This window comes from Hemibagrus wyckioides, linkage group LG09 (assembly GCF_019097595.1).
Source record: "Hemibagrus wyckioides isolate EC202008001 linkage group LG09, SWU_Hwy_1.0, whole genome shotgun sequence".
Taxonomy (NCBI): Eukaryota; Metazoa; Chordata; class Actinopteri; order Siluriformes; family Bagridae; genus Hemibagrus; species Hemibagrus wyckioides.
Window position 1 is genome coordinate 27,037,568 of NC_080718.1, and position 13,585 is coordinate 27,051,152.

The following is a 13,585-nucleotide window of genomic DNA, read 5'->3' on the forward strand; positions in this document are numbered from 1 at the left end:
TTATACCAGCTTTTCTCCCTGAGAATAAATAAAAGTATAGATCAGAAACCATTATCATGGCTATTTACCATGCTAACAACACTTTTCATGAATGTTTTAAAAAAATCAGCTAAATATAACTTTTAAATACTTACTTTTAAATATAACTTTAAAAATATATACTAAAGCCAGTACAGGACACTATGGGTATGGGTTTTTTTTTTTTTTTTACAACTACAATAAATTTTCTGCCTAAACTGATCTGTATAGATACATATATCTGTCATAGATAAGCTAAGGTTTGTGACCAAGGGTTTTCTAGGCAGATTTGCAATATTAAGAACTAATACTCAAAGAAAGTCATTACAATTATTTATACGTATTATAAATACGTTTTCATCGTCATAATTCATATCAAAATCATCCTTATCAGTGCATTGCACGGTTAATTGCTGTTATTTACTGGAAACACAATAGAATCACGTCTGTGCACATTTTTGAGGACCTTTAGCTTGCTACGTTTTGAGACTTTTATTTTGTCGAGTATTCGATTGGACGCCGAGATGCAAAAATGAACCAATCACAGCGCGACCTCATTAACGTGGCCTCCGGCTTCTGCGAGAAGCTAGCTCGTTTAGCTACTTTGTTGTCACGGCATTGAATTTGTTTTTATTTATTTATTTTTGTTGTTGCTGCGGGATTGCAAAGAAGAAAACGAGCTTTTATTACCACGGATGGTTCGTATCATATATTTTTTGTTATGTAAATAAAAAAAACAAAATGTCTTCCTAAACGTTGTAGCTTTTTTAGTAGCTTTATATATTAACAAACATAACGGCTGTGTCCCAAATCGCTGCGTTTTATAGATGTAGTGCTTCAATGAGGGAGGAATAAACCGTTACACCTCTGACGATGTAGGGCGCCTACGAAGATAGTAGTGATCGGTTTGGAATAAAGCTGCGGTTTGTAACGCTGTTTTAGCTTAAACGAGGGTCAACTCTATATAGGGACGCAAGGTTATCGATCGCTTAATGCAAGTTTGTTTATATGCGAGGATTAAGATTAAACTAAATTGCGCTTTTTATATGTCCTAATGTTTATAATGTCTCCTTGGAAATAAACTCTAAAATCATCGAATTTTAAAGCCGGTTCAGTAGCTAGCCAGCGTGGTTTAGCTTTAATAATACTCAGCTTGTTTTTGTGAACGTTTTTCAGTACTTAAAGGCAAAAATGTGCAAAGTTTAGAGCAAAGTGTCTGTTTTGAGAGTGATGTAATGCTTTCTCAGCATTTAAGACGTTACTGGTTATGCTTCTAGCTATAAGGTTTCATATGCTTGGCTCTCAGTGTGAATAAATAAGATTCAGATTTCTCCATCATCTCTTATATGATCCATTAATCCCATTTCTCCTCTCCTTATCCTCCCATCTTTGGATTTCTTTCTTTTCAGATGCTCGCCGAGTCGAGCGCAGTGGACTAAAGTGGACTGAAGACTCCTGGACATCATGTCCTCAGTCCTGCTGTGAAACTGAAACGCTCTGGGAATCAGCATACGTGTGCTGTTGTTTTTAAACCCTCTTCTGCTACCATGGACACTGGAACGGTGAGATTTCTGTCTTGAGCTGTGTCCCAAATCACGCCGCCTCACTCCCTACACTGCCTCACTGCCTACACCACGCTCCTAAGTTCTTGAACTTAGACCTCAGACCTCTATTTACAAGACTAGTTCACTATACAGGTAGTCACTAATATGTCCAATTTGGACACTTCTCTGATTGACCCCTGTACTTTCTAGGTCCTGTCTCGTTTCCCTGTGGAGCAGTGCATCATGGGGCTTCTAGTACACCCAGTTAACCAACACACCCTTAAACATAAACATTAACTAACAAACATTATAAAATAAACATAAACATTAACAAACAAATAAACATTAACTAACTAACTAACTAACTAACTAACATTAATAAACATAAACTAAGCAGTCACCTCAGTCTGGTCATGCTTCTTTTATTCTCATATTTACATTTCTGGCATTTGACAGACTCCCTCATCCAGAGCGACTTACAATTTATCTTAATTACAGTTTAATGTTAAGGGCCTTGCTCAGGGGCCCAGCAGTGGCAGCTTGGTGGACCTAGGATTTGAACACACAACCTTCCCATCAGTAGTCTAACACTTTAACCACTAAGCTAACACATTCTTACATTTTAGCTTTGGTGCCTCAGTGCATTGTGGGTACCTTACACATATACTGTAAGGGTTTTTTATTAGAGCATTTCCTGCATCACTGCATTGTGGGGTGTCCTGAGTACATGGTGGATGTGTTAGTGTTGGTGTGTGTGTGTGTACAGTGATGAGTGTCTGTTAAGTGATGTGAGTGTAGCTTGATGTAGCTTTGTGAGTGTGAGCGTGTAAAGTAGTGTGTGTGTAAAGTGATGAGGTTGAAGAGTGTGTAAGTTGTGTGTTTGTGCAGGAGGTGATTCCTATTTGGCAGAATAAGCCACACGGTGCGACTCGGAGTGTGGTGAGAAGAATTGGCTCCACGTTGCCTTTGAAACCCTGTCCCAGAGCCTGTTTCCAGGTAACACACACACACTAATGTTCTTCCTCCCTCTCTTTCTCTTTATCTCTCTCTCTCCCTTTCTTTCCCCTCCCCCCCCCTTCTTGCTTCTTCCCCCTTCATTCCTTACTTCTTTTCTTCCTTCTCCCTCCCTTCCTGATTGTAACACTTCTCTGTTAAATCCTGTGTCATCATCTGCTTGTTAATATTGTGTGTGTGTGTGTGTTTGTTTAGGAGTTGCCTGGTCTGAACCCCCTGCGGCACTCAGACGGCCCCCTGGTGCCCACACTTGCTGACATCGCCTGGATTGCTGCTGATGAAGAGGAGACTTATGCTAGAGTCAGGTGTGTGTGAGATGGTGTGTGTGTATTATCACAATAGATAAATAATCTCTGCAGATTACATCTAAACTCTAAGAAGGTATATTTCTTAATAAAATGGCGTTCTCTTCTCCTATTGGTCAGGAGTGACACACGTCCCTTCCGTCAGGAGTGGAGGCCGACGCCCCTCATGGTCCTGCACAGGAACTCATCAGTGCCTAATTTCAGGCGTGAGGGAAAGCGCATGGAGGGTCTGAGGAAGCCGGGCATCACTGCACTGAACCGCGCCACCGCCCTGCAGGACGAGCTGAGCCGCCTCCGCTCACAAATCGCCAAGATTGTAGCGGGAGAGAACGGTACACACACACAAGAACCAAGAAGTTAGGAAAGGAATTCTTAATCAAGATTTGTGATTAACCCTATTCAGCATTATAACACGTCTATGTCATCAGAGCTTATAAACACTCCATTTGTTCCTCCCCTCTCTCTCTCTCTCTCTCTCTCTCTCTCTCTCTCTCTCTCTCAGATTTGAACCCCATCACCCCGGACCTCCTGTCTCCAGATGACACCACCGTCGGCTTCTCCATGGCTCCCTTCGAGAGCGCGCCATACCACCCACTCCCCACCGCCTCCTTCGTCATCAGCGACGTCACGGAAGTGGACGAGGAAGACGAGGAGGATGAAGAGGAGGTCCCCGAGCTAGCCCCCGACCCCGTGCCCCCTGTCTGCATGACGGCTTCGGCCACCTTCGACCTCGACCGGCCCACCATGGAGTTCCGGGAGGCGGAGGAAGACACGGTGTCGCTGTCCAAGTCCACCAGCTTCGCCGACGTCAAGGATATCCTGAGGGACATGAACCGCATGAAGATGAGCAAGGACAGGTGAGAGGACAGATCTTTATCTGCTTTCTTTCTATCTGTCTATTTCTCTTTTTGTCTCTGTTTCTTTACCTCTGTCCGTTATTCAGCACTGTACTGTATCTGTAATCTGGAACCCAATAACATATCTCATAACATATCTCCATGTATGTGTCCCTCTCCGTGTGTGTGTGTCTCTCCGTGTGTGTGTGTCTCTCCGTGTGTGTGTGTAGATATTCCCGTGGCTGTACGTCACTGAGGGAAGAGGACTCTGCTTCTCTGATCTCTGAAGCTCTGAGGAAGAAGTTCACTCTGAGAGATGAAGACGTTCATATGAAGAAATGATCTGCCTTTTCTCCATCGTCTCTGTACACACACATGCTCAACACGTAAGAACACACACACACGCTCAACACGTAAGAACACACACACACACACACACACGCTCAACACGTAAGAACACACACACACGCTCAACACGTAAGAACACACACACACACACGCTCAACACGTAAGAACACACACACACACACGCTCAACACGTAAGAACACACACACACACACGCTCAACACGTAAGAACACACACACACGCTCAACACGTAAGAACACACACACACGCTCAACACGTAAGAACACACACACACACGCTCAACACGTAAGAACACACACACACACGCTCAACACGTAAGAACACACACACACACGCTCAACACGTAAGAACACACACACACACGCTCAACACGTAAGAACACACACACACACGCTCAACACGTAAGAACACACACACACACGCTCAACACGTAAGAACACACACACACGCTCAACACGTAAGAACACACACACACGCTCAACACGTAAGAACACACACACACGCTCAACACGTAAGAACACACACACACACGCTCAACACGTAAGAACACACACACACACGCTCAACACGTAAGAACACACACACACACGCTCAACACGTAAGAACACACACACACACGCTCAACACGTAAGAACACACACACACACGCTCAACACGTAAGAACACACACACACACGCTCAACACGTAAGAACACACACACACACGCTCAACACGTAAGAACACACACACACGCGCTCAACACGTAAGAACACACACACACGCGCTCAACACGTAAGAACACACACACGCGCTCAACACGTAAGAACACACACACGCGCTCAACACGTAAGAACACACACACGCGCTCAACACGTAAGAACACACACACGCGCTCAACACGTAAGAACACACACACGCGCTCAACACGTAAGAACACACACACGCGCTCAACACGTAAGAACACACACACGCGCTCAACACGTAAGAACACACACACGCGCTCAACACGTAAGAACACACACACGCGCTCAACACGTAAGAACACACACACGCGCTCAACACGTAAGAACACACACACACACGCGCTCAACACGTAAGAACACACACACACACGCGCTCAACACGTAAGAACACACACACACGCGCTCAACACGTAAGAACACACACACACACGCGCTCAACACGTAAGAACACACACACACACGCGCTCAACACGTAAGAACACACACACACACGCGCTCAACACGTAAGAACACACACACACACGCTCAACACGTAAGAACACACACACACACACGCTCAACACGTAAGAACACACACACACACACGCTCAACACGTAAGAACACACACATGCTCAACACGTAAGAACACACACACGCGCGCTCAACACGTAAGAACACACACACGCGCGCTCAACACGTAAGAACACACACACACACACGCTCAACACGTAAGAACACACACACACACGCTCAACACGTAAGAACACACACACACACACGCTCAACACGTAAGAACACACACATGCTCAACACGTAAGAACACACACACGCGCTCAACACGTAAGAACACACACACACACGCGCTCAACACGTAAGAACACACACACACACGCTCAACACGTAAGAACACACACACACACACGCTCAACACGTAAGAACACACACACACACACGCTCAACACGTAAGAACACACACACACACACGCTCAACACGTAAGAACACACACATGCTCAACACGTAAGAACACACACACGCGCGCTCAACACGTAAGAACACACACACGCGCGCTCAACACGTAAGAACACACACACACACACGCTCAACACGTAAGAACACACACACACACGCTCAACACGTAAGAACACACACACACACACGCTCAACACGTAAGAACACACACATGCTCAACACGTAAGAACACACACACGCGCTCAACACGTAAGAACACACACACACACGCGCTCAACACGTAAGAACACACACACACACGCTCAACACGTAAGAACACACACACACACACGCTCAACACGTAAGAACACACACATGCTCAACACGTAAGAACACACACACGCGCTCAACACGTAAGAACACACACACACACGCGCTCAACACGCAAGAACACACACACACACGCGCTCAACACGTAAGAACACACACACACACGCGCTCAACACGTAAGAACACACACATGCTCAACACGTAAGAACACACACACGCGCGCTCAACACGTAAGAACACACACACGCGCGCTCAACACGTAAGAACACACACACGCACGCTCAACACGTAAGAACACACACACACACGCTCAACACGTAAGAACACACACACACACACGCTCAACACGTAAGAACACACACATGCTCAACACGTAAGAACACACACACGCGCTCAACACGTAAGAACACACACACACACGCGCTCAACACGTAAGAACACACACACACACGCTCAACACGTAAGAACACACACACACACACGCTCAACACGTAAGAACACACACATGCTCAACACGTAAGAACACACACACGCGCTCAACACGTAAGAACACACACACACACGCGCTCAACACGTAAGAACACACACACACACGCTCAACACGTAAGAACACACACACACACGCGCTCAACACGTAAGAACACACACACACACGCTCAACACGTAAGAACACACACACACACACGCTCAACACGTAAGAACACACACATGCTCAACACGTAAGAACACACACACGCGCTCAACACGTAAGAACACACACACACACGCGCTCAACACGTAAGAACACACACACACACGCTCAACACGTAAGAACACACACACACACACGCTCAACACGTAAGAACACACACATGCTCAACACGTAAGAACACACACACGCGCTCAACACGTAAGAACACACACACACACGCGCTCAACACGCAAGAACACACACACACACGCGCTCAACACGTAAGAACACACACACACACGCTCAACACGTAAGAACACACACATGCTCAACACGTAAGAACACACACACGCGCGCTCAACACGTAAGAACACACACACGCGCGCTCAACACGTAAGAACACACACACACACGCTCAACACGTAAGAACACACACACACACGCTCAACACGTAAGAACACACACACACACACGCTCAACACGTAAGAACACACACATGCTCAACACGTAAGAACACACACACGCGCTCAACACGTAAGAACACACACACACACACGCTCAACACGTAAGAACACACACACGCTCAACACGTAAGAACACACACACGCTCAACACGTAAGAACACACACACGCTCAACACGTAAGAACACACACACGCTCAACACGTAAGAACACACACACACACACGCTCAACACGTAAGAACACACACACACACACGCTCAACACGTAAGAACACACACACACACACGCTCAACACGTAAGAACACACACACACACACGCTCAACACGTAAGAACACACACACACACGCTCAACACGTAAGAACACACACACACACACGCTCAACACGTAAGAACACACACATGCTCAACACGTAAGAACACACACACACGCGCTCAACACGTAAGAACACACACACACACGCGCTCAACACGTAAGAACACACACACACACGCTCAACACGTAAGAACACACACACACACACGCTCAACACGTAAGAACACACACATGCTCAACACGTAAGAACACACACGCGCTCAACACGTAAGAACACACACACACACGCGCTCAACACGTAAGAACACACACACACACGCTCAACACGTAAGAACACACACACACACACGCTCAACACGTAAGAACACACACATGCTCAACACGTAAGAACACACACACACACACGCTCAACACGTAAGAACACACACACACACGCTCAACACGTAAGAACACACACACACACACGCTCAACACGTAAGAACACACACACACACACGCTCAACACGTAAGAACACACACACACACACGCTCAACACGTAAGAACACACACACACACACGCTCAACACGTAAGAACACACACACACACACGCTCAACACGTAAGAACACACACACACACACGCTCAACACGTAAGAACACACACACACACACGCTCAACACGTAAGAACACACACACACACACGCTCAACACGTAAGAACACACACACACACACGCTCAACACGTAAGAACACACACACACACACGCTCAACACGTAAGAACACACACACACACACGCTCAACACGTAAGAACACACACACACACACGCTCAACACGTAAGAACACACACACACACACGCTCAACACGTAAGAACACACACACACACACGCTCAACACGTAAGAACACACACACACACACGCTCAACACGTAAGAACACACACACACACACGCTCAACACGTAAGAACACACACACACACACGCTCAACACGTAAGAACACACACACACACACGCTCAACACGTAAGAACACACACACACACACGCTCAACACGTAAGAACACACACACACACACGCTCAACACGTAAGAACACACACCCACACACGCTCAACACGTAAGAACACACACCCACACACGCTCAACACGTAAGAACACACACCCACACACGCTCAACACGTAAGAACACACACACACACACACGCTCAACACGTAAGAACACACACACACACACACGCTCAACACGTAAGAACACACACACACACACACGCTCAACACGTAAGAACACACACACACACACACGCTCAACACGTAAGAACACACACACACACACACGCTCAACACGTAAGAACACACACACACGCTCAACACGTAAGAACACACACACACACAGGTTCTTCACTTTGTTCTTCTAGTCACTGTGTGCTTCAATGTGAATTCCTTCAGGAGCTCTGGAATATCCCTTGAGGAATCGATGTGTCCGAGTGTGTGTACAATAGCAGTAACTCCTGCGCTCCTCACGCGCACACACACACACACACACACACACACAAACACTGAGCTAACGGAAGCTCTCGCTGATTTGAGCTCTAACCCGTGGGTTCAGGATTAGTTCTGAGTTCTGAACACACTTCTTCATGCTGCTTCTCCTCCTCTGAGTGATGATCTTCCTGTTGTTTGTGTTTCAGGTCTGTGCCTGTGGACCGTTTGCCATGGAAACGCCTCAGCACCACATGATGCCAAGTTAAGCCCCGCCCCTTTCCCCTCCTACAGCGATTACAGCCGCACTGGAGTAGAGCAGCTCTCTGCTAAAAACCCCTCCCTCCTGTATATCTCTCTCTCTCTCTCACTTTCTCATTCTCAATCACTCCCCCCCCATTACATCATATTTTACTTTCCTTTACATCGCTGCCTCCTCACACAGAGAATACTTTGTTGATTCACATCATCTTCCTCACACACACCTTCGTTTACTGACACCAAATGTGTTTATTTTTCCCTCTTTCATCATTTCCTGAAACCGCAGCAATACATACTTGAACCATTTTGATGACTTTTTTTTTTTTCTAGTTGTTTTTTTTTTTTTACATAAATTTACATTTAACTTTCACTAAAAAGGCACAAATCTGAGACGCACAGCTTCCTGAATAACTTTCAAATCCTTCAGAATCCGTATTTTCCAGATTAATGTCAAAAATCTGTATTTAGACAGCAGACAAAAGGCTGTTTAAATACGTTATAGAAAGCGCTATAATGATGTTACATCTAATATGTTATAAAAAGCTCTATATGTTACGTCTAATACGTTATAAAAAGCTCTATAATATGTTATCTAATGTGTTATAAAAAGCTCTATAACGAAACGCTGCTTTGTGGCGATATTTCATGTGTACGATAAAAATGATTCATTTTACTTTACCAGAACTTACATGTCATTCCTCTCACTCATTCAACTGTTTACGCTGCACTGTGTGGTTTTTCTGTATTAGCCACATTAGTCACGAGCATTATTTCACCGTATTAGTACAATAAATCTGAAAGTTAAAAAGATTCATTTATACACTATATACACACCATGTGCCAAAAGGTTTGGGACACCCCTCCAAAACATTGAATTCAGGGGTTGGGCTTGGCTCCTTAGTTCCAGTGAAAGGAACTCTTAGTGACCAGTGCACAAAGCAAGGGCCATAAAGACATGGCTGAGTGAGTTTGGTGTGGAGGAACTGCCTTCAACCTGATAGAACACTCTGGGATGAATTAGACCAGAGACTGCGAGTCAGGTCAAAACTGGGACATCTGCCTTTACATGCACATGAATGTAATATGGAGTTGTTCCGGCCTTTGCAGCTATAACAGCTTCAACTCTTCTGGGAAGGCTTTCACAAGGTTTAGGAGTGTGTTTATGGGAATTTTTGACCGTTCCTCTATCAGGTTGAGGTCAGGACTCTGTGAAGTTCCTCCACACCAAACTCACTCATTCATGTCTTTATGGACCTTGCTTTGGTCACTGGTGTGCAGTCATGTTGGAACAGGAAGGGGTCATCCCCAAATTGTTCCCACAAAGCATGAAATTGTCCAAAATGTCTTTGTATGAAGCTGAAGCATTAAGAGTTCCTTTCACTGGAACTAAGGGGCCGAGCCCAACCCCTGAAAAACAACACCTGAACTCAATGATTTGGAGGGGTGTCCCAATACTTTTGGCAATATAGTGTATGTACAGTTTCTTCTTTACGCACACAAACACACAGTCGATACGCTAAACTGGTGGTGCTTATTTATTATTTTTTTATCACAAAAACAGATAAATGATGAACAGCAAGCTCGTCTTTGCTGATTGGTCAAATTTACAGGAAAAATTGTTTCTATGATGTTTCTGTTTAGCTACGTTTTTATTTACACCTTGTAGTCTGGAAAATGCGGTATCTCCCCAACACATAAAACAAAGAACTACTTTGTTTAGTTTAAAGATGAAGTGTGTGTGTGTGTGTGTGTGTGTGTGTGTGTGTGTGTGTGTTTTGTATAACTAGTTGTATTGATTGTTGCTGTTTGCTGCCTGTGTAGCTCTGAAGAGCCTTCTATTATGTTTCATAGGAACATCAGGCCTCGTTTATCAGATGAACACATTTATTCATAAATCCTTTGCATGAGTGTTTACACATGAAACCTGGTGTTCACGAAAATCCACCTGGTTTGGATAATCAGTCCTTCCCGGATGACACGATTTTGCGATCGCAGAAATCCAAACTCCAAAAATTTCAGGTGGATACACAATATTCGGAGGATCTTGTGAAGATTTTTCAAAATGACGCAGATTGTTTTTCGAGACGTGTTGCGTGACATCACAACACGCGTTTCGTTCACGTGTGTACAGCTAGTCATTGTGATTTCACCAATTTTGGGGAAAGGGTCTAAATAAATAAACAAACAAACACACAAAAAAAATTAAGCATTTTACGTAACTGTCACAAAAATAAGTCGCTCAAGTGACCCTTCGCTTGATCAGCTTCAGATCGTGTGGTTGTTGTTGTTGAGTTGCCATGGTTACTGCTTTCGAGTTTATTTCAGCGCCACACCAAACAAGTTTTTGTTTGTTTTATTTTGTATTAATGAGTAAAGAAACTAATCCATAAATGAAGACATCTGTTCATGGAGGACAAAAGTAATGGCACCCTCATAATGGAGGAAGCTGTAGCTGTTCAGGAGGCATTTACAGCTTGCTCTATGCTTTGCCTTTTTTGTGGGCGGGGCTTAAGATTGGCACCATATGATTCTGATAAACAGTGAAAGGCTGTAATGGTGACTTTTTTGTGTGTGTGTTGGTTTGGCTTGGCTAATGTTTCTCACACACACATATAAACCAAATGTATATCATTTATAATCTGCATAAAGTTTAGTTTTGTGTGTGAGAGAGAGAGAGAGAGATCTTGTTGCCTTACGTACCCAGTTTTCTATTTTATTTCATTCTTTTTTTCCCTTTTTTTGAGTGGACTGTCCATCCTCATCGTGTGATGTCCATTTCACATGGATTTTTACATTCAAATCAAATGATTTTTGCATCGTTTCACCCTGCAGCAGACACCATTGTGTTATTTGTGGCCAAAGTCGTAAAACCCTATCACGATACTTGAAGACATTTTACACGATACATGACACATAACATGTCACGATATTTACATTTGCTAACAAACTACCAGCATTTTCAAACAAGCTCTTTAAAGACCATAGTTTCTCACGAGAAAGACGTTTTCACGACATTTCGCTCGTTCCTGCTGTGAAGTGTGATATGATATTAGTCCCGAATCTTCCCTGAACTCTTATTAAAAACTCATCTCTGAGTATATTTTCCTCACAGGATCCCTTTCACTCCACTATACTTACGCACATATTTTAGGGTTTAGTTTGAAAAATCATGTATGTTTTTATATGCTTCTTCGCCATATTCCTTTAAATCCTCATTAATATGCCTTTAATAGTTTCCCGCATGCTCAGATCATATACGTTATAATCTGTGCTGAAGTAGAGAACTGCTTTGTGCACTAGACCATAAGCGCTAATTTCACTGGATGTCCCAGTGACCGTGTCCTGCTCAGAGAAGTCCTGACCCTATGAGCTGCTTGTAAGCTAGATGAAGAAGAAGAAGAAGAAATAATCTCCGACTGTTAGAACCGTGCGTGAATCCTGCTGCGTGTTGGAGCTGGAGACGAGCATGTTTTACTTCCTGTTTGATCACTGATTGTTTTCTTCAAGAGGAAAGGGAAGTTTGTGTGCTGTGATTTTTGTTTGTTGTTGGTTTTTTCAATATGAGAATGCTGTTCCTGCCTGTATATTGTGTGTACAAGAGATAATAAATAAAAGGATAATGTTGGAAATATATCTGCTACTCTTTCTGTGGACTCTTGAGAGGGGGAGGGTGTGTGTGTGTGTGTGTGTGTGTAATTATAATAATTAATAAAATGGCTTCAAATTTGGAAAAATAAATACATTGCCATTACACCCGCTGACCGCAAGAGGGCAGCAAGGACCAAATAATGTCCTCGCGCAATTTAAACACATTTTTAAAATAATAAATAATTTTTTGTAACTAATCTTCCTAACAACATTACTAACACCATTTAAGGCGATATATAATCACAATATTTAATGTTATCATTCATTGAAAATGATCTTGATGTACACGGTAACCAAACCGAAAGTCCCAATCTCACACTAAAACATACTTCTTGACAAAGTTTTGCTTCATTTTTAGCTGGAGCTGGCTTTTCCCGGAAAAATCAGATCATTATTATTACTAAGGCCAAGTTTTCAAAGAATTCCGCCTTTATTTCTAGCTGTGGCTAGATTTCCAACTGAAATTTAGCCTCATTTCTAGCTTTCACTGGTTTTCTTAACAGAAAGTTAGCCCTTATTTCTAGCTTTGGCTAATGTTCTACCCCTCATTTCTAGTTTTCGCTAGTGTTCCAGCCCTCATTTCTAGCTTTGTCTAGTGTTCCAGCCCTCATTTCTAGCTTTGTCTAGTGTTCCAGCCCTCATTTCTAGCTTTGTCTAGTGTTCCAGCCCTCATTTCTAGCTTTGGCTAGTGTTCCAGCCCTCATTT

The 13,585-nt window shown here is 43.9% G+C and overlaps 1 protein-coding gene across 1 annotated transcript; it reads left to right on the top strand.

Annotated features, from left to right (window-relative positions):
• Positions 1-555: 555 nt before the first annotated feature.
• On the top strand, positions 556-12,864 carry mtfr1l (mitochondrial fission regulator 1-like). The gene is made up of 8 exons (XM_058398571.1): positions 556-716; positions 1,428-1,580; positions 2,451-2,558; positions 2,772-2,881; positions 3,002-3,213; positions 3,384-3,738; positions 3,948-4,103; positions 9,180-12,864. The coding sequence occupies exons 2-7, from the start codon at positions 1,566-1,568 to the stop codon at positions 4,057-4,059; spliced, it is 912 nt and encodes a 303-aa protein (XP_058254554.1). The 5' UTR covers positions 556-716; positions 1,428-1,565; the 3' UTR covers positions 4,060-4,103; positions 9,180-12,864.
• The last annotated feature ends 721 nt before the right edge of the window (positions 12,865-13,585 follow it).

Excerpts from the sequence above, each read along its gene's own strand:
- mtfr1l (XM_058398571.1), top strand. Across the intron at positions 3,214-3,383 it reads GATTGTAGCGGGAGAGAACG|ATTTGAACCCCATCACCCCG; the intron begins GTACACACACAC and ends TCTCTCTCTCAG. Across the intron at positions 3,739-3,947 it reads ATGAAGATGAGCAAGGACAG|ATATTCCCGTGGCTGTACGT; the intron begins GTGAGAGGACAG and ends GTGTGTGTGTAG.